At 41.9% G+C, this 21,392-nt stretch overlaps 1 protein-coding gene across 1 annotated transcript in view; it reads left to right on the forward strand.

Annotated features, from left to right (window-relative positions):
* Positions 1-20,809, forward strand: part of STRIP2 (striatin interacting protein 2) — a 165,819-nt gene extending 145,010 nt beyond the window's left edge. The window contains exons 13-16 of the mRNA XM_053716370.1: positions 12,666-12,732; positions 17,856-17,960; positions 18,907-19,111; positions 19,203-20,809. Coding sequence (XP_053572345.1) covers positions 12,666-12,732; positions 17,856-17,960; positions 18,907-19,111; positions 19,203-19,453 — 628 coding nt within the window. The 3' untranslated portion in view covers positions 19,454-20,809. The remainder of the gene's footprint in view (positions 1-12,665; positions 12,733-17,855; positions 17,961-18,906; positions 19,112-19,202) is intronic.
* The last annotated feature ends 583 nt before the right edge of the window (positions 20,810-21,392 follow it).

Genomic DNA, 21,392 nt, shown 5'->3' on the forward strand with positions numbered 1-21,392 from the left:
GGATTTAAAGGATGCGTACCTCCATATTCCCATCCACAAGGAACATCATCAGTTCCTAAGGTTCGCTTTTCTGGACAAGCATTACCAGTTTGTGGCACTTCCATTCGGGTTAGCCACTGCTCCGAGAATTTTCACAAAGGTACTAGGGTCCCTTCTAGCGGTTCTAAGACCAAGGGGCATTGCAGTAGTACCGTACTTGGACGACATCCTGATTCAAGCGTCGTCTCTGTCAAAGGCAAAGGCTCATACGGACATCGTCCTAGCCTTTCTCAGATCTCACGGATGGAAAGTAAACATAGAAAAAAGTTCTCTTTCCCCGTCAACAAGAGTTCCCTTCTTGGGAACAATAATAGACTCCTTAGAAATGAGAATTTTTCTGACAGAGGTCAGAAAATCAAAACTTCTAAGCTCTTGTCAAGTTCTTCATTCTGTTCTTCGTCCTTCCATAGCGCAGTGCATGGAAGTAATAGGATTGATGGTTGCAGCAATGGACATAGTTCCTTTTGCACAAATTCATCTAAGACCATTACAACTGTGCATGCTCAGACAGTGGAATGGGGATTATACAGACTTGTCTCCGACGATTCAAGTAGATCAAAGGACCGGAGATTCACTCCGTTGGTGGCTAATCCTGGACAATCTGTCACAGGGAATGAGCTTCCGCAGACCAGAGTGGGTCATTGTCACGACCGACGCCAGTCTGGTGGGCTGGGGCGCGGTCTGGGAACCCCTGAAAGCTCAGGGTCTATGGTCTCGGGAAGAATCTCTTCTCCCGATAAACATTCTGGAACTGAGAGCGATATTCAATGCTCTCAAAGCTTGGCCTCATCTAGCAAAGGCCAAATTCATAAGGTTTCAATCAGACAACATGACGACAGTTGCTTATATCAACCATCAGGGGGGAACAAGGAGTTCCCTGGCGATGGAGGAAGTGACCAAGATAATTCAATGGGCGGAGGATCACTCCTGCCACTTATCTGCAATCCACATCCCAGGAGTGGAAAATTGGGAAGCGGATTTTCTGAGTCGTCAGACATTCCATCCGGGGGAGTGGGAACTCCACCCGGAAATCTTTGCCCAAATAACTCAATTATGGGGCATTCCAGACATGGATCTGATGGCGTCTCGCCAGAACTTCAAGGTTCCTTGTTACGGGTCCAGATCCAGGGATCCCAAGGCGACTCTAGTAGATGCACTAGTAGCACCTTGGACCTTCAACCTAGCTTATGTTTTCCCACCGTTTCCTCTCATTCCCAGGCTGATAGCCAGGATCAACTAGGAGAGGGCTTAGGTGATCTTGATTGCTCCTGCGTGGCCACGCAGGACTTGGTATGCAGACCTGGTGAATATGTCATCGGCTCCACCATGGAAGCTACCTTTGAGACAGGACCTTCTTGTTCAAGGTCCATTCGAACATCCGAATCTGGTTTCTCTCCAACTGACTGCTTGGAGATTGAACGCTTGATTTTATCAAAGCGTGGGTTTTCAGATTCTGTAATAGATACTCTGATTCAGGCTAGAAAGCCTGTAACTAGAAAGATTTACCATAAGATATGGAAAAAATATATCTATTGGTGTGAATCTAAAGGATTCCCATGGAACAAGATAAAAATTCCTAGGATTTTATCCTTTCTACAAGAGGGTTTGGAGAAGGGATTATCTGCAAGTTCTCTGAAGGGACAGATTTCTGCGTTATCTGTTTTACTTCACAAAAGGCTGGCAGCTGTGCCAGACGTTCAGGCGTTTGTTCAGGCTCTGGTTAGAATCAAGCCTGTTTACAGACCTTTGACTCCTCCCTGGAGTCTCAATCTAGTTCTTTCAGTTCTTCAAGGGGTTCCGTTTGAACCCTTACATTCTGTAGATATTAAGTTATTATCTTGGAAAGTTTTGTTTTTGGTTGCAATTTCTTCTGCTAGAAGAGTTTCAGAGTTATCTGCTCTGCAGTGTTCTCCACCCTATCTGGTGTTCCATGCAGATAAGGTGGTTTTGCGTACTAAGCCTGGTTTTCTTCCGAAAGTTGTTTCCAACAAGAATATTAACCAGGAGATAGTTGTACCTTCTTTGTGCCCGATTCCAGTTTCAAAGAAGGAACGTTTGTTACACAATTTGGACGTAGTCCGTGCTCTAAAATTCTATTTAGAGGCAACTAAAGATTTCAGACAAACTTCTTCTTTGTTTGTTGTTTATTCTGGTAAAAGGAGAGGTCAAAAAGCAACTTCTACCTCTCTTTCTTTTTGGCTTAAAAGCATTATCCGATTGGCTTATGAGACTGCCGGACGGCAGCCTCCTGAAAGAATCACGGCTCACTCCACTAGGGCTGTGGCTTCCACATGGGCCTTCAAGAACGAGGCTTCTGTTGACCAGATATGTAAGGCAGCGACTTGGTCTTCTCTGCACACTTTTGCCAAATTTTACAAATTTGATACTTTTGCTTCTTCGGAGGCTATTTTTGGGAGAAAGGTTTTGCAAGCCGTGGTGCCTTCCATTTAGGTGACCTGATTTGCTCCCTCCCTTCATCCGTGTCCTAAAGCTTTGGTATTGGTTCCCACAAGTAAGGATGACGCCGTGGACCGGACACACCTATGTTGGAGAAAACATAATTTATGCTTACCTTATAAATTACTTTCTCCAACGGTGTGTCCGGACCACGGCCCGCCCTGGTTTTTTTAATCAGGTCTGATGAATTATTTTCTCTAACTACAGTCACCACGGTATCATATGGTTTCTCCTATGCATATTTCCTCCTGTACGTCGGTCGAATGACTGGGGTAGGCGGAGCCTAGGAGGGATCATATGACCAGCTTTGCTGGGCTCTTTGCCATTTCCTGTTGGGGAAGAGAATATCCCACAAGTAAGGATGACGCCGTGGACCGGACACACCGTTGGAGAAAGTAATTTATCAGGTAAGCATAAATTCTGTTTTTAAGGATTCTTTAGATAGGAAGCTAGAATCTTATCTAAGAAGGGCATATTTACATACTGGCTATATTCTTAGACCTGTTATATCTATGGCTGATGTTGCTGCTGCTTCTACTTTTTGGTTGGACAGTTTAGCACAGCAGTTGTCTTCAGATTCTGAATGATCTAACATTGTTTTACTTCAACATGCAAATCATTTTATTTGTGATGCTATATTTGATGTTATGAAGATCAATGTCAAATCCATTCTAACTAGAAAAGCTTTATGACTTAAATCTTGGAATGCTGACATGGTGTTCTAGATTATTATCTCTTTCTTTTCAAGGTAAACATCTTTTTGGTTCACAATTGACTTCTATTATCTCCACTGTTACTCAGGAGTTTTTCTGCCCCAAGTCAAGAAATATAAGGGTAAATGTAAAGCTCCGAATCGTTTTTCGTTCTTTTCGTTAGAATAGATAACGGAAAACCACTCCTTCCCCTAAGGCTTCTGGCTCTAATTGGAGATCATCTCCAAATTGGAATTAATTCAAGCCTTATAAGAAACCAAATCCTGCGCCTAAACCTACATGAAGGTGCGGCCCTCAAGCTGGTTCTTCTGGTAGGGGGCAGACTAAAGCCATTTCAAAGAGTTTGGACAGACTCTGTCCAAAATCAGTTAATTCAGAATATAATTTCTCAGGGGTATCGAATAGGATTCAGAATAAGACCTCCCTTGGGGAGATTATTTCTTACCCATGTACAAAAAAACAGTAAAAGCCCAAGCCTTTTTGAAATGTGTTTCAGATCTAGAACTTTCATGGGTAATTGTCCTAGTTCCACAGCAGGAACAAGGATTGTGTTTTTATTCAAATCTATTAATTGTACCAAAGAAGGAAAATTCTTTCAGACCAATTTTGGATCTGAAAACTTAAAATAATTTCCATCTAAAGGGGAGGAGAGTCCACTGCTTCATTCATCACTTGTGGGAAATAAGAACCTGGCCACCAAGAGGAGGCAAAGACACCCCAGCCAAAGGCTTTAATACCTCCGCCACTCCCCTCATCCCCCAGTCATTCTTTGCCTTTCGTCACAGGAGGTTGGCAGAGAAGTGTCAGAAGATTCGGAGTAGTCTCTTATGGAGGGTAGTACTCTTCACAATGGGACTGGAGTTTTAAGTAGTCCTGTCAGCCTCTCAGTGAGAGCATGGGTGAAAGTTAGCGTCCGGAGATGCAGGAGGAGTTCTTCTGCAAAACAATCCCGACTCATATTAACAGCTCTTTAAGCAATCGGCGTTGATGAGTTTCGCTGCCTGCTTTATTCTCTCAAGTCCATGTCAGGAGCGATGCTACCAGCCTATCACACTTGAAAGGTCGTGTTCCTGTTTCACAGCGTTGATTCTGGTAAGATCATTTCATTATTTATATATGTGATAACGCAAGAAGACAGGGTTACAGTGTGACTCCTTTTATCTGTATAGAATCTAGGGTAATACCCTCGGAAGGGGGTTATGGAACAGGGGGGATTTTAATATACATGATAATGTTGATTGTGTTTTTTGCTGCACTTGTGTGAGATGAGGCTCTGTCAGTGTGGAACAATTAGAGCGAGATTGAGGCAGGCTTTTTTGGCGCGTCTCTCGCTCAGTGCAGGGGCGGTCCTGCATGGCACTCCATGTGACCGGGTGTGGCCTCAGTAACTTCCTCTTTCTCGACCTGTGTTTGGAGGAGACGAAAGCTGTTTCTTGTAGTCCGGGTCATAGGAGGTGGTGAGTGCCCCGGCCATTGGGAAATAAAGGTGCCATTTAATCAATAAGCAAGTCCGTAATAAAGGTGCAAGCTATGGAGGACTCTGATATGTTGGAAGATACTCCTTCCTTATCTAAACCTACTAACTGTGTATGCTCCGGTGGAACCGCCTTTACAACTCTGTTCCACGTTATGACAATATTACTATTTACAAAAAGAATAAAGTATTTAGTAAAACTGAGCCATCCACCTCTGAGGGTTCTCCGTCCCACGAGGTGCGTTTCCTACAAGCATCTCCGATTACACAAGTAGTTCCCCAGGGCACTACTAATCCTCCCGCGGGAGGGGCCTTTTGGCCACCAGACTTCGCCGATCAGTTGCAGACGGCGGTTTCTGCGGCTATAAATGCGATGCCTCGTCCTACTAAGCGGAAGCGGAAGGTACGGCACTGCTATCCGCCTCAGGGGTCTTCGACTCCGCTGGATATCTGACAGATTATCCGCGGAGGAGGACAACTAGGACTAATCGGAGGCTGCTGCTTCTGAGTCTGAATCGGCTACCTCTAGGCCTCCATCCGCGGAGGAACCAGATCTCAAATTTAAGATGTAGCATTTGCGTTTCCTGCTGAAGGAAGTGCTTGCTACACTGGAGGTTCCGGAACCGAAGCTACTGGAGGAACCTTCAATCCCTAAATTGGATAGGGTTTACGAGGACAGGGTAGTGCCCCAGGCCTTCCCGGTTCCTATCAAAATGGCGAACATTATTAAAAATGAATGGGAGAAATTGGGTTCGCCCTTTTCTCCCTCGTCTTTTTTTAAGAAGCTTTTCCCCGTTCCGGACGCACAGCTTGAACTGTGGGGAACCACCGTCCCTAAGATGGATGGTGATATCTCCACGCTCGCTAAGAGAATTACCATTCCGCTTAAGGATAGCTCCTTTTTTAAGGAACCCATGTATAAAAAGATGGAGTCCATGCTGCGGAAGATGTTCCAACTGACGGGGTTCGTTTTCCAACCGGCGGCGGCAGTCACTGCGTTGGCTGGTGTGGCTATCTATTGGTGTGACACATTATCAGCAATGGTTGAGGTGGAGACCCCCCTCGGAGATTTTGAATCAAATCAAAAGTCCAAGCAAAAGAAGAAACCCGCCGAGTCAAAATCGGCATGAAGGGGCATCCCCCGACCCATCCTTGGACCAGGTAGGGGGCAGACTATCTCTCTTTGCAAGGGTCTGGAGGGGAGATGTTACAGACTCTTGGGTCCTGGAGGTTGTCGCCCAGGGGGTACAGGATAGGTTTCAAATCCTATCTGCCCAGAGGCAGGTTCCTCCTGTCAAACATCTCTTCAAGGCCAGAAAAGAGACACACCTTCCTGGGGTGTGTGAGGGATCTCTCATCTCTCAGGGTAATCGTCCCAGTTCCTCCAGCAGAAAGAGGTCTGGGGTATTATTCAAACCTTTTTTTGTGGTCCCAAAGAAGGAGGGCACGTTACTTCCAATTCCTGACCTGAAGGCCGTAAATAAGTTTTGTCAGTCCCATCGTTCAAGATGGAGACGATCAGGTTAATTTTGCCTGTGGTTCAAGAGGGTCAATTCTTGACAACTATAGACCTGAAGGATGCTTACCTTCATGTTCCAATTCACAAGGATCACTTCAAATTTCTGAGGTTCGCATTCCTGGACCAGCACTTCCAGTTTGTGGCCCTTCCGTTTGGTCTGGCGATGGCCACAAAGGTTCTGGGAGCTCTTCTAGCAGTAGCGAGAGCCATAGGGATTGCAGTGGCTCCGTTTCTGGACGATATCCTGGTCTAGGCTCCACCCTACAGTCTTCTGGGTACGATACTAGATTCTTCTGCGATGAATATATTTCTGACGGACCAGAGACGTTACAAGCTGACGTCCAACTGTCTAGCCCTGGAGACATCCTCCAGGACATCTGTGGCCAGGTTTATGGAGGTAATCGGGCTCATGGTATCCAGCATAGATGTCATTCCATTCGCCAGGTTCCATCTCAGACCTCTGCAGCTGTGCATGTTGAGACAATGGAACGGCGATCATTCAGATTTGTCCCAACAGATATCTCTGGACAGACCGGTTATGGAGTCCCTGGCTTGGTTGACCCGGCCAGTTGTCCCAGGTGACTTCCTTCCTGAGACCATCCTGGGAGATTGTAACCACGAATGTGAGTCTATCAGGATGGGGAGCCGTTTTGGAGAATCGAATCTACCTAAAAATATTCTGTAACTTCGAGCGATATTCAACGCTCTGAAGGCTTGGCCCCCTCTGGGGTCGTCCTAATTAATCAGATTCCAATCAGACAACATCACCTCGGTGGCGTACATTGGGGGACTTTAAAAATGCATGGGACAAGCATAGGGCTATCCTACGAACTAGATAAGTTTATACTGTTAGGTAAGGTCGGGCAGACTTGCTGGGCCTATGGCTCTTATCTGCCGTCAATATCTATGTTTCTATGTTACATAAACCACCAGGGAGGATGAGAAGCTCCCTAACAATGAGGAAAGTATTTCAGAAAAGCTGAACAATATCCCTAAGGTTAGCTTGTATATCAGTCATATACAAGCCTAAGGGAATAGAAGATATATATGGTTTCCTCTGGTATTCTGAGGTGCTTGTCCTTTTTGAGGGGAGTACATAGATTAGGTTATATGTATAGAAAATAAAAGTTCTGGTAACAGCTATGCCCCCTAATTTGTTAACAGCACCACAATTTTTTGCAATTACATAGACTAGCCCCACAGTTAGAGTAGCAGGGCTGACTTAGAAAATGTAATATATAATGGAAGTCCAAACATAAGAAAAACACTCACTCACCCTTCTTCATTCGTGTTTTGTGCTGTTACAGCACTTCGTCTGAAGGCTGTGATATTGTAAAATTACTTTCTGTGACTGATCACAGCATACTTTTATGGATGCAAAATAAAGAGACTTTTAAACACATTTACTTGGTCCATCTGTCTGCTGGATTCTATCCACCTGTGTGGAAACATTTGTTCAATGAGGAAAGTATCTCAGATTCTGGAATGGGCAGAGACTCACAATTGTTTGCTCTCCGCATTCCACATTCCGGGTGTGGACAACTGGGAAGCGGATTTTTTTGAGCAGACAGACGTTTCATCCAGGGGAATGGTCTCTTCACCCGAGATGTTTGCGGAGATCTCATGGCATCCAGACTCATTTGCAAGCTACCCAGATACGGGTCGCGATCCAGGGATCCTCAGGCGGAGCTGATAGACGCCTTGGCGGTACCCTGGGACTTCAACCTAGTCTACATATTTCCACCGTTGCCTCTGCTACCATCAAGCAGGAGCAAGTTTCAAATATTCTGATTGCTCCGTTGTGGCCGCTGAGGACGTGGTTTGCGGATCTAGTGGCAATGTCGTCATATCCACAGTGAAAGTTACCTTGTCGCAAGGATCTTCTAGTTCAAGGTCCTTTTCTACGTCAAAACCTCAATTCTGAGGCTGACTGTGTGGAGATTGAACGCCTAGTCTTAACCAAAAGAAGTTTTTCGGAAAGAGTGATCAACACTCTTGTCTAGGACAGGAAGTCGGTCGCTAGACGCATCTACCACAAGGTGTGGAGGACCTACTTGTCCTGGTGTGTGGAACGAGGATATCCCTGGCATAGGGTCAGGGTATCCAGGATTTTGGCCTTTCTCCAGGACGGTCTGGATAAGGGTCTTGCCGCCAGTTCCCTAAGGGGACAGATCTCGGCTTTATCTGTACTGTTGAATAAGAAGCTTGCGGAGCTTCCTGACATTCAGTCCTTTGTTCAGGCTCTGGTTAGGATCAAGCCTGTCTTTAGGAATCCAGATCCTCCTTGGAGCTTAATCTTGGTTCTTAATGTTTTGCAGAGGGCTCCATTTGAGACATTAAGGGTCTTTCATGGAAAGTCCTATTATTACTGGCTATTGCATCGGCACGCAGAGTCTCAGAGATGGCGGCCTTGCAATGTGAGCCCCCCTACTTAGTTTTTCATACTGATAAGGCTGTTCTTCGCACTGGATTGGGATTCCTTACCAAGGTGGTGTTGAGTCGTAACATCAATCAGGAAATAGTAGTTCCTTCCTTGTGTCCTAACCCTTCTTCTTCAAAGGAAAGGTTACTTCATCTGGACGTGGTTCGGGCTTTGAAGTTTTATCTTTAGGCCACAAAGGAGTTCAGACAGACTTCGTCCTTATTTATTGTATATTCAGGAAAGCGCAGGGGGCAGAGGGCCTCTGCTACTTCTTTATCTTTTTGGTTGAGGAGTATGATCCGTCTGGCATATGAGACAGCAGGACACGAGCCTCCTCTGAGGCTCACTCGACTAGAGCTGGGGCCTCTTCTTGGGCCTTTAAGAATGAGGCTTCTATGGAGCAGATTTGTAAGGCGGCAACCTGGTCATCCTTGCATACGTTTGCAAAATTTTACAAATTTGATGTGTCTGCTTCGGCGAAAGCAGCTTTTGGGAGAAAGGGCACCACAGCCTGTAGAACCTCAGTATAGGGTCGGCCTCCTTTACCCTCCCGTTTTCTTCATTCAGTGTCCTCTCCAGGTCCTTTAGATGTAAAACATAAATTATGCTTACCTATATAATTTAATTTCCATTGTGGGGAGGAGAGTCCACTGCACCTGCCCGTTCTCTGGTGGGCGGACCTAAAAAAAATTTTTTGTTGTTCTGGCACCATTTAAACCCTGATATTTCTCCTACTGTTCCTTGTTCCCTTGGCAGAATGACTGGGGGATGAGGGTAGTGGGGGAGGTATTTAAGCCTTTTTATCTGGGGTGTCTTTGCCTCCTCCTGGTGGCCAGGTTCTTATTTCCCACAAGTGATGAATGAAGTAGTGTACTCTCCTCCCCACGATGGAAATGAAATTATCAGGTAAGCATAATTTATGTTTTTGTAAGAGTCCCAACTTTCAAGATGGTGACTATAAGGACTTTTCTGCCTTTTGTTCAGCAAGGTCACTTCGTGTCCACAATAGACTTACAGGACGCTTACCTTTACATTCCAATTCATCCAGATCACTATCGATTTCTGAGATTCTCTTTTCTAGACAAGCATTACCAATTTGTCGCTCTTCTGTTTTGACTTGCAACAGCACTAAGAATATTCTCAAAAGTTCTAGGTGCCCTTCTATCTGTAATCGGAGAGCAGGGTATTGCGGTGTTTCCTTATTTGGACGATATCTTGGTTCTAGCTCAATCTTTTCATTTTGCAGAATTTCACACGGAACAACTTCTGTTCTTTCTTCAAAGACATGGTTGGAGGATCAATTTACCAAAGAGTTTCTTAATTCCTCAGACAAAGGTCACCTTTTTAGGTTCCCAGATATATTCAGTGTCCATGACTCTATCCCTAACAGAAAAGAGACGTTTAAGATTGGTTTCAGCTTGTCTAAACTTACAGTCTCTAACATTCCCTTCAGTGGCTATGTGCATGGAAGTTTTAGGTCTCATGATTGCAGCATTGGATGTGATCCCTTTTGCTCGTTTTCATATGAGACCTCTACAGCTTTGCATGTTGCACCAATGGTGCAGGTATTATACTCCGATATCACAACTGATATACTAAATCCCAACACTCAACTCTTTCTGACTTGGTGGTTAAACCATGACCTTATTGTTCAAGGGGCCTTCTTTGTTTGTCCTACCTGGACTGTGATCACAACAGATGCCAGTCTCACAGGTTGGGGAGCTGTTTGGGGGTCTCTGACAGCACAAGGAGTTTGGAATCCTCGAGAGGCGAGGTTACCAATCAACATCTTAGAACTCTGTGCTATTTTTAGAGCTCTTCAGGCTTGGCCTCTATTAGAGAGAACCGTATATTCGGTTTCAAACAAACAATGTCACAACAGTGGCATATGTCAATCATCAAGGGGGAACTCGCAGTCCCCTAGCAATGAAAATAGTATCTCTAAAACTTTCTTGGGCAGAATCCAACTCTTGTCTAAGTACTGCGATTCATTTACCAGGTGTAGACAATTGGGAAGCGGATTATCTCAGTCGTCAGGCTCTACATCCGGGGGAGTGGTCTCTCTATCCAGATGTAGTCTATCAGATTGTGCAGCTGTGTTGTCTTCCAGACATAGATCTGGTGGCCTCTCATCTGAACAAGAAACTTCCCAAATACCTCTCCAGGTCCAGGAATCCTCAGGTGGAAATGATGGATGCTCTAGCAGTTCCTTGGTTTTACCAACCTGCATACATTTTTCCACCTCTGGTTCTTCTTCCAAGAGTGAACTCAAAGTTCATAATGGAACAAGGTTCTGGTATGCAGATCTTGTCCGAATGTCCAGATGCCAACCTTGGTCACTTCCTTTAAGACTAGACCTTCTGTCTCAAGGCCCGTTTTTCCCTCCGGATCTCAAATCTCTAAATTTGAAGGCATGGAAATTAAACGCTTAGTCCTTAGTCATAGAGGTTTCTCTGACTCTGTGATTAACACTAGGATACAGGCTCGTAACCCTGTTTCAAGGAAAATATATCACAAGGTTTGGAAAACCTATATTTCATGGTGTTCCACCCATGGTTATTTTTGGCATTCTTTTAGAATTTCTAGGATTCTTCAAATGATTCAGGATGGTTTGGATAAAGGTTTGTCTGGCAATGAAAGGACAAATCTCTGCTCTTTCTCTTTTATTTCACAGAAAGATTGCTAATCTTCCTGATGTTCATGGTTTCGTACAGGCTTTGACTCGTATCAAACCTGTTATTAAATCTATCGCTCCTCCTTGGAGTCTAAATTTGGTATTAAAGACTTTGCAGGTTCATCCTTTTGAGCCTGTGCATTCTTTGGACTTAAACTACTACTGAATTGTTTTGCAGACTTCGTTTAAATTTTTTCCTAAAGTTGTGAATTCTAACAACATTAAAGGGACATTAAACTCTAAATACATGCTAGATGGAATGATGCATTCAAAGAAAAGATTAGTACATGACTAACATGTAGATGTATTTTTTAAAGTTTCATTAGTTGTTTAAAAAGTGACAAAATAAGTGTAAAGTTTTAGTGTCTATAAAACACTGGGAGCTGCCATGTTGTAACTTGTGTTACCTTCTCTGCTGTGGCCATCTTGGTTATTATATCCCATCAATAACTAGCTCATGGACTCTTGCCACCTATATGAAAGAGAACATAATTTATGTAAGAACTTACCTGATAAATTCATTTATTTCATGGTGGCGAGACCCACCCATTTTTTGGGGGTTATGATTTTTTTGTATAAAGCACATTATTTATCCTGTTCCTCTTTTTTATGTTTTTACTCCTTATACACCTCACTAACTTGGCTATACGTTAAACTGAGGTATGAGTGAGGTGGGAGGTGTATTTATAGCCGTTTGAGGTTTGGGAAACTTTGCCTCCTCCTGGTAGGAATGTATATTCCATCATTAACTAGCTCGTGGACTCTTGCCACCATAAAATAAATTAATTTCTCAGGTAAGTTCTTGCATAAATTGTTTTTTCAACCTCATCTTCTATGTTACTATGAATTTCAAATACTTTTGTGTGATAGAACTATACAGATTAAGACTCTGTATGAGCTATTCATGCATGAGTTCGGGCTAATAGGGCAGTTTGTTGGCCAAAATATTCTTTTTGACTGTTTTTAGTTCTCCATGTGCATGGTCAACAAAATGTTTAGTTTTTTGTTTTTTTTCTCACTAATAGCTTAGAATAAAGGCCACTGAACAAGACCCTCTCTTGTACAACCTGGCAGTAGAGTTCCTGACAAAATCTGTCAGTATAGGACTCTCAGTTTTACAAGGGACAAACTGTAATATATTTTAAAATGATCTTGTGTGTCCCTTGAAATGTAAATAAATAAAACAATGCAACAGTTTGAGTTGGTCAGCAATTGTGTGAGGTGTAGTTCAGAAGTAGAAGGTTAAACAATTATTGAAAGGGAACATTTTATTTAACTGCCATTAATACAAAAAGTCACTGATCTTCTTGACTTTGAATATAGGAAAAAATCAAAACTGCCTTCTGTATTATTACTTTTCTTCACAGTATCCCGGTCCTGGACTTTCCGTCATGCGTAGTTCGTGAACTTCCTGAACTGACTGCAGAAAGCTTGGTAATGAATATCGTTATGAGCAGTTTTAATAATTTCAGTTACGTTGATGGGGAATGTGAAATGAACAGGAATGTCACAGCTGATATTTTTCATCCATCTTTACTTAGAGATACTGAAGTCACAAGTTTAATATTTTAACACCTTTAGTGCAAGTGATGTCACTTGGTCATCATCAGCTCAATGTATGTAATGCGGGTAACGACCACTTGTCCTCATTTGTGGGGGTGAAGGGCTCTTGGAGCCCATAGCAGCCTCCTGCATTACTTGTGGTCCAGTTGTGTGGTAATCCAGGAAGTGCCAGGCAGGTACACAGGTCTTAAAGGGACAGTCTACTTGAAATGTTTTACTGTTTAAAAAGATAGATCATCTCTTTATTACCCATTCCCCAGTTTTGTGTAAGTTATATTAATACACTTTTACCTCTGTGGTTACCTTGTATCTAGGCCTCTGCAGGCTGCCCCCTTATCTTAATGATATTTACAGACTTGCATTTTAGTCAATCAGTGCGGACTCATGAATAACTCCACAGGAGTGAGCATAATGTTATCTATGTGGCACACATAAACTAGCAGTGTCTTGCTGTGAAAGCTATAAAAATGCAATGAGATAAGAGGCGGTTTGTAGTGGCTTAGAGATGGACAGAAATAGAGGTTTAAAGGTTAAAATGTATATTAATATAAGAATGTTTGTCATGCAAAGCTGGGGAATGGGTAGTAAAGGCGTTGTATATCTTGTTAAAAATGTTTGATTAGACTGTCCCTTTAAGGGAGCTGGATGAGAAATAAGCATTCAAGCCCCTCAATCCCATTTCCCTTACGCCTTAAATAAAATTATCACAAATTACTACTTTTCCCTACTTCTAAGTCACAATCTTCTCTGCTGTGCCTTTGTTTTTTGTGTTTTAAAATGCAAATAATAGTCTATATTTATTTAAAACAACAGCTCAGGGGCTCGTTCTATGGCCCAGTTACCACCTGGGAGTAGCTTCTTTTAGCACAATTGTGCTTTTCATAGAGGAGAACTTTCCTGAAGTTTATCATTCTGATCCCTCCTAACAAGCTCATACCAGCCCTGAAATACCAGGCAATTCTCCTCTGAGCAAAGGAAATGACGAACCCAGATGATCGTTTCAGCCTCTTTTGGGCCTAGTCAGTGAGGTGCAGCCATATCCCTCTAAGCACATTGGGCCAGGAGTTCACGTCTGGTTTCCCCCCATCACCCTTAGTGGGACTTTCCCCAGGTTCATAATACAAATACAATATTTTACACTAATTATGTTTATGATTGACATACAATAGCTTATGCTTGTCAATGAGCTCTAAAATTTTACTACATTTGATATTGGCAACAGTGAGTCATTATCCGTCATGTTGGTGCAGGCACAAACATAACATTAGGGCAGGAAGACTTGTCTTTGCATGTCTGGACATGCCCAAACCTGGAAGTGTATAGACACAGCTTGTCACTGCGTTGGCTGCATTCTTGTGAGTTAGATGCTAGGAGCTCAAGTGTGTTAGTGTTAATGCGGTAATAGATTTTATCCAAATACGGTAATACAGTGTTCAGCTGGGTGTTTTACAAATGAGCAGTGTCATAAACAGAACTATGGTTTTGGTTCTCCTGTGATAAAAGCAGTGACTACAGCTCAGAAGAAAAGGAGTTACTGTGTTCAAGGGCAGGATGTTATGTTACATCCGTTTGTAAGTACCATGAAAAAAATTACTGTTAAAATATCATCACCTATTTGGAATGTCACAACAAACCTATTACAAAAGGACTATGAGAAATTTGATTAGAGCACACATCAATGGAAAATAACTATCCTCTAAAACTTGTCTGTGGTAGGTCACTGTGTCCCACTTGCTACAATAAAAATGTTTGTGATTGAAAAAGAAACATATGGAGCTGAGAGAGAACTTTGTATTACCCAAAGATTCTCTTCAGACAGTTGACTTGGCTTGTGTCCCCCCTAATCTTCAAGATTAGGAAGATAAGTGCAGGTAAAAGACAAAGTGCTTTGAATGCTAAAGTAGGAAGGATTTCTGAAAAGTAATCTGTAAGTAAACAATTGATGAGACAGTTCCAGCAGAGTATAACAGAGCCAAAACTCTGTCAACGGAAGAATATGACAAATTAATTGAGACTCTTAAAGAAAAGTGTGCCGTGGCAAAGATGACAAAGTTAAAATTCTCAGTCTATTACAAAGTATGTGGTCCTGGAACAAAATCAGCAAGAAATTCAATGTCTCAGGACGATAGGAGAAACTAAGCAGAACACTAGTGTAGGTACAGGGGATCCTTCCGGAGACAGGATAGATTGTCCATTTTTCTAGTAGATCTGCAAGCCAATATAAAAAACAAGAAGGATTTCACCAATCTGTTTAACCATGAGAAGAGCTTTGGTATAGAACCAAAATGGAACGTTTTCGCAACGTTCCATGACAAAAAGGTATCTTACAGGGTTGGAGGAACTACTAAGCAGGATACAACAAAAGCCAGTTTGCAAAGGACAATAGAGGATCAAATCCTCCCCCCTGAACAAATGTTCCTCTTTTGCAATGAAAGGATTAAGGGGTTACATACATCTATGTCAAAAGCACGGAAGTAACTGAATTTCATGAACTAAAACTCAAGGACAGGTTTAATAAGTGTGAGAGAGTTCCAGGTACAAGAAAATGTCACGGTTTTGAGGAAGTATCAGAGAGTACTATCAGATGCTTATTCACATCTGCATTGCAAAAGTTTGAAGAACATGCAGTGATTCACTTGTCGCTTGTATCTATGATGACGAATGGTGGTTAGGCTTGATTGAGGACATCAGCGAGGAAACCTGTGATATTTTTTGTAAAACCTGGACCAAGAACATCATTCAAGATATAAACTGTGGACAAAGCCTGGGTTCCCATGAGCAATGTTCTCCGAACACTGACACCTGACAAGTTGACTACTGCTACCGTAAGCTCCCATATTTCTGAGAAACTGAGGAAATCTTACAGCTTCTAATAAACATGTAACTTGAAATTGAAGTGTGTCAATCAGAAACATAATTAGTGTAAAATACAGTTTATTTTTATTATTTGTTATGCTTATATTACATCTTGTAATTTCTCAAAACACATGAATAAAGTAGGCTTTTCTCCATATGTCTACTAGCCCTAGCTCTGTAACTAAACTAGTGGAATCTAATAATTATTTTTACAGCAGTATGCTACAATAGAGAACTTATATCAGCAAGAATTTGTGGTTCTTATCTGTTCCCTCACCAGAGATAATTAACCTGAAAATGAGGGGAAATGTTAAAAAAAAAAAATGCACTTTCTTCCCCCCACCCCATAAATATTTTTTTTTTAAAAAGCCGAAATATTCTGCATGCACACTATACTTACCTAGGTGCCCCCTAAAAAAGTTAGGACTGACAGTCGAACCCTTCCCATTATACATTGACCCTAAAAGTGGAACTTTCAAAGATTTTCATAATTATAATAGAACATACATTATAAGTCTAATGATCAATAATGTGCAAAATGTTTGTATATGAACATGTACGTTGTAATGTGATCTAGAGATCAGTTTTTGTTCCAAGGAGCAAGGACCGTCCTGAGCTGAGATATCAAGGTTTCCATAAATATCTGTATAACCAAATTTTGTCGTGTGCCATGACACAAAAATGGCTGCTCTATAAAAATTTGGAAAATTAATACTGGTTAAGCAACCAACTTTACAATTATTGGAGCACTTGTGCTGGATTGACCCATACACACACTCTCACTCACACACATACTCACACTCACACAAACACATACACCCACTCACACACATAGACCCCCCCCACACACAGAGACACACACCCACACAAACACACGCACCCACACACAGACTCTTACACACATACACCCCACACACACATACATACACACACACTCACACATACATACACACACGTGCAAACACATAGACACATACAAACACTTATATACACACACACACACACATACAAACACTTATACACACACACATTCTCACACACAGATACATACACCCACACACATTCTCACACTCACACAAACGTTCAAACACATAGACCCACCCACACATACACCCCCACATACACCCACACACATTCACACCCACACACACCCACACACATTCACACCCACACACATTCACACCCACACACATTCACACCCACAAACACACATACAAACACATACACCCCCACACACACATACATACACACACTCACACATACGTACAAACACATAGACCCACAAACACTTACACAAACACATTCTTACACACATACACACTCACATACAAACACTTACACACACACACACATTCTCACATACACACTCACATACACAGACTCACACATACATACACATACGTACAAACACATAGACCCACCCACACATACAAACACTTACACACACACACACTCACATACACACACACATACACCCCCCCCACACACACAGACACACATACACCCACACACATACTCACACACACACACACACCCACCCACACACACTTACACACATACAAACGCATACACCCCCACACACATACATACATACACACACACACACACACACTCACACATACATACAAACACATAGACCCACACACACATACAAACACTTACACACACACATTCTCACACACACACACATTCTTACATACACACTCACATACACACATACACAGACTTACACATACGTACAAACACATAGACCCACACACACATACAAACACTTACACACACACATTCTCACACACATACACACACACACATTCTTACATACACACTCACATACACACATACACAGACTCACACATACATACACATACGTACAAACACATAGACCCACACACACATACAAACACTTACACACACACATTCTCACACACACACACATTCTTACATACACACTCACATACACACATACACAGACTCACACATACATACACATACGTACAAACACTTACACACACACACTCACATACAAACACACACACACACATGTATTATGTATGTACATATGGACGGAGGGAATCCCAAGTAACACAACCTCTTTCACTCTTCTCTACGTAAACAAACTTTTAAATCTTTTATTCTAGGAAACTGGGGACAACAATCAATTTTGTTGGAGAAATCTGTTTTCCTGCATCAATTTGCTGAGACTCCTCAACAAACTCACCAAGTGGAAACACTCCCGTACTATAGTGAGAGGCTTGTGACATGGGGGGACTTGGAAGGGAGATTGTAGTGTAACTGTTTCATGCTCTAATTTCCTAGTGGATGTAATTTTTTCATTGCTGTAATTTAACCTCCCACAAAGGGCTTAAACACATATGTAAAGTCACATTTAGGAGAATGCAGAAAATTGTCCGTGCACAACACTACAAATGAGCCAGTTTGGCAGTGGCAGTTGTATGACCTGCTCATTTACGGCTGTCTTCAGCTCAGGAGGTGCTATGTTTGCAGTTCCTGACCTGGACTTTATCTATGTGTTTAACCCTGTATGTAACTTTTTCACTACAAACCATAGAATTCTAACTCTTTAGAGCATGAAGTTTGTACATTTAAATGTTTTATATAAATATAGCTGTGGTAAAGTTTATGTTCTGCCTTACAAGATTATTTAAAGGAACTTTAAAAATGAATCCTCATAAAATCCTTAAAGGGACACTGAATCCATTTTTTTTTCTTTCATGATTCAGATAGAGCATCAAAGCAACTTTCTAATTTACTCCTATTATCAATTTTTCTTCGTTCTCTTGGTATCTTTATTTGAAAAGGCAGGAATGTAAGCTTAGGAGCTGGCCAATTTTAGGTTTAGCACCTGAGTAGCGCTCGGTGGCTACATTTTGCCCAGGTGCTGAACAAAAAAAATGGGCTGACTCCTAAGCTTACATTCCTGCTTCTTTTTCAAATAAAGATAGCAAGAGAACGAAGAAAAATTGATAATAGGAATAAATTTGAAAGTTGCTTAAAATTGCATGCTCTATCTGAATCATGAAAGAAACAATTTGTGTTTGGTGTCCCTTTAAGGAGCAGGGGGTATACTTTTGAAATGTCAATAAGATCTCACGCTGCTTTTAATAAGCACCGTAGTGGCAGAGGGGAATGTCAAGTACAAATTGAGTTATTTTCTTTTTCTGCTGGTAGATGCTGGTAGTGTTTAAATCTGCGCCCATTTTGAAGCGAGCGCTAAAGGTGCGACAGGCAATGATGCAGCTGTACGTTCTGCGACTGCTTAAACTGCAGACTAAGTACCTAGGACGGCAGTGGAGAAAAAGCAACATGAAAACAATGTCAGCCATTTACCAAATGGTGCGACACCGCATGAATGACGACTGGGCGTACGGCAACGGTGAGCAACAGTGGTGAAAGTTATCAGATAAAGACGGAACCGCACCCTTCTAACCATAGGGCCTTATGTGTCATTTGTGTTGTTTCCCCAGATCTTGATGCCCGGCCATGGGATTTTCAGACTGAGGAATGCACACTAAGAGGAAGCATAGAGAACTTCAACAACCGGAGGTATGAGAAGAATCTGGACTGGGAATTTGCTCCAGTAGATAACTGTCTGCAAAGTGTTGTGGGACAAAGTCTGGAACTGCCCGAGGATTTCCATTATACCTACGAGCTTTGGTTAGAGAGAGAAGTGTTCTCCAAACCTATCCAATGGGAGGAGCTCTTGCAGTATTCCTGACAACCTGCTCTTACTCCGCTTGTTTGCAAAACTCCACTACTTGAATATGGTGTCCAGAGGTGCACACAGACGTTTCACTTTTTGGCTCCCATAAAGCTTTGTAACGCTCTGGCAACCAAGCAATGCTTTGTAACGCTCTGGCAACCAAGAGGTTAATATAGATCCTTTACACCAGCATTACCACGATAGTCCACAAGGGGGAGTTTGGAGTTCAGCCTAAGCTTACTATACTACAGAACTGTTATGTGAAATGCAACTTGTCACTGAATGCTAAGCACTATTTGTAGTAAAAGGGTTGTGCAACATTACAGTACTTGTTTACAATAGGCACCTCGCTTTTTATAGGCCAAGAAAAGAGGGGCAGAGACTTGTGATATAGAAAGTGACCTGTTTAGACTGGCTCACTGCAATAGATCAGCGCTGCATAAAATGTATTTTTACCTTGCAGTTTACAGAGAGTTTCTTTTTACGCTGATTCTGCTGAACATAACCATTTTATTGCAGTAAATAAATCAGTGTATTGCCAAATATACATTACATGTACTATAGGCAAATAATCTGATTCATGATGAAATGTAGATACTTCTGTGTGTAATTTCTTACTATTGTATTGTTAAGTCCAAACACCACAATGTTAAAATTATCTACAAGAATACAAATGCAAGTCTGAAGGTTCCTTAACTTAAAGGTAGAAAACAAATCAGTATTTTGTGACTGTACCTTAGGAAACAACCCCACCGTGCACATTAGGGAGGGGCAGGGGGTATCACTGAGCCCCTATCTCATTCTGAATAATGTAGAGGGCAGTTTAAAAGTGGGGATTGAGGAGTCACCTGTTTCTCTCATTTACAAGGTCACCTGCCCCAACTAAGCACCAAGAGATGTTAGAAGCACTGTTACCCCATAAGAGGATCATGTCACACATAAAATACCCCTAATATGTAGGAGAATGTGGGTGAGTGACCTACACATTGGAAGCTAATGGGGTTACGTCCAAACAAGGATGTGTGATAAATCTAAAGAGTCTTCTTATCATTAAAATATATTTGTTGTTTGTATTACTCATTTCTGTAAACACAAGTGCAGGTACCCAAATAGGAGAACTGGAATAGTGTTAAATAGGTGCACATTTGTGAAAAATCTATATAGTATTATTGTTTGTTTTATTTATATACTGTTTGCTATACTAAGTGAGGTATGGGAATGGTTAGGAACACCTATGCATTTGGCTATAACTCTACCTTCTATGAAATTGGTATTTGGTTTAGTATAAATTGTCCCATTTTAATGGTCAGATATTTTATGCCTGCTCATTTTCTGCATAAATAAAAAATAAATAACATTTAATTTTCAATATTTAAATTTTAACTTTTTTATTGGAAAACGTACAGTCTCCTCATTTTTTGAGAAAGATTATCTAATGCTATTATTAAAAATAATACATATTTGAGGGCCCTGCCAAGAGTTACCAGCTGTTGTACATCACCTTTGAAGGTGGTGATCTGAAGGACAGCCGGGCTTGTAAGTTTACCTGCTAAAGGTGGTACAAGGGGATGACAAAAGGAGGAGATGAACAGAGGTAAGAAATGTTTGGCATTAATTATAAACTTTGCTGAATAGCACTTGAAACTTTGAAAATTAGGGGAGAGATTTCTACTGGATTAGGGCCAGTCTAAAGAAGTCCTGTAGATGGGAATGAGAGGAGAAGAGAAAGTGAATGTTGGTAGAGTAAAGTGGACGGGTGGGAAAGTATCTGGAGACAAGGGCAGAGATCTAAGAGGGGAGCAGTGCAATTCAGGGCCTTGAACGTTAGGGTCAGAATTTAGTGTTTGAGGCTAGTGGAAGCCTGACAGGGGAATTTATTATGGATTCACAAGGGGACAGACAGCTGCTAGGGAGACCAGAGAAGATGAAGTTGCAATAGTCAATGCGGGAAATG

Source organism: Bombina bombina, chromosome 6, assembly GCF_027579735.1.
Source record: "Bombina bombina isolate aBomBom1 chromosome 6, aBomBom1.pri, whole genome shotgun sequence".
Taxonomy (NCBI): Eukaryota; Metazoa; Chordata; class Amphibia; order Anura; family Bombinatoridae; genus Bombina; species Bombina bombina.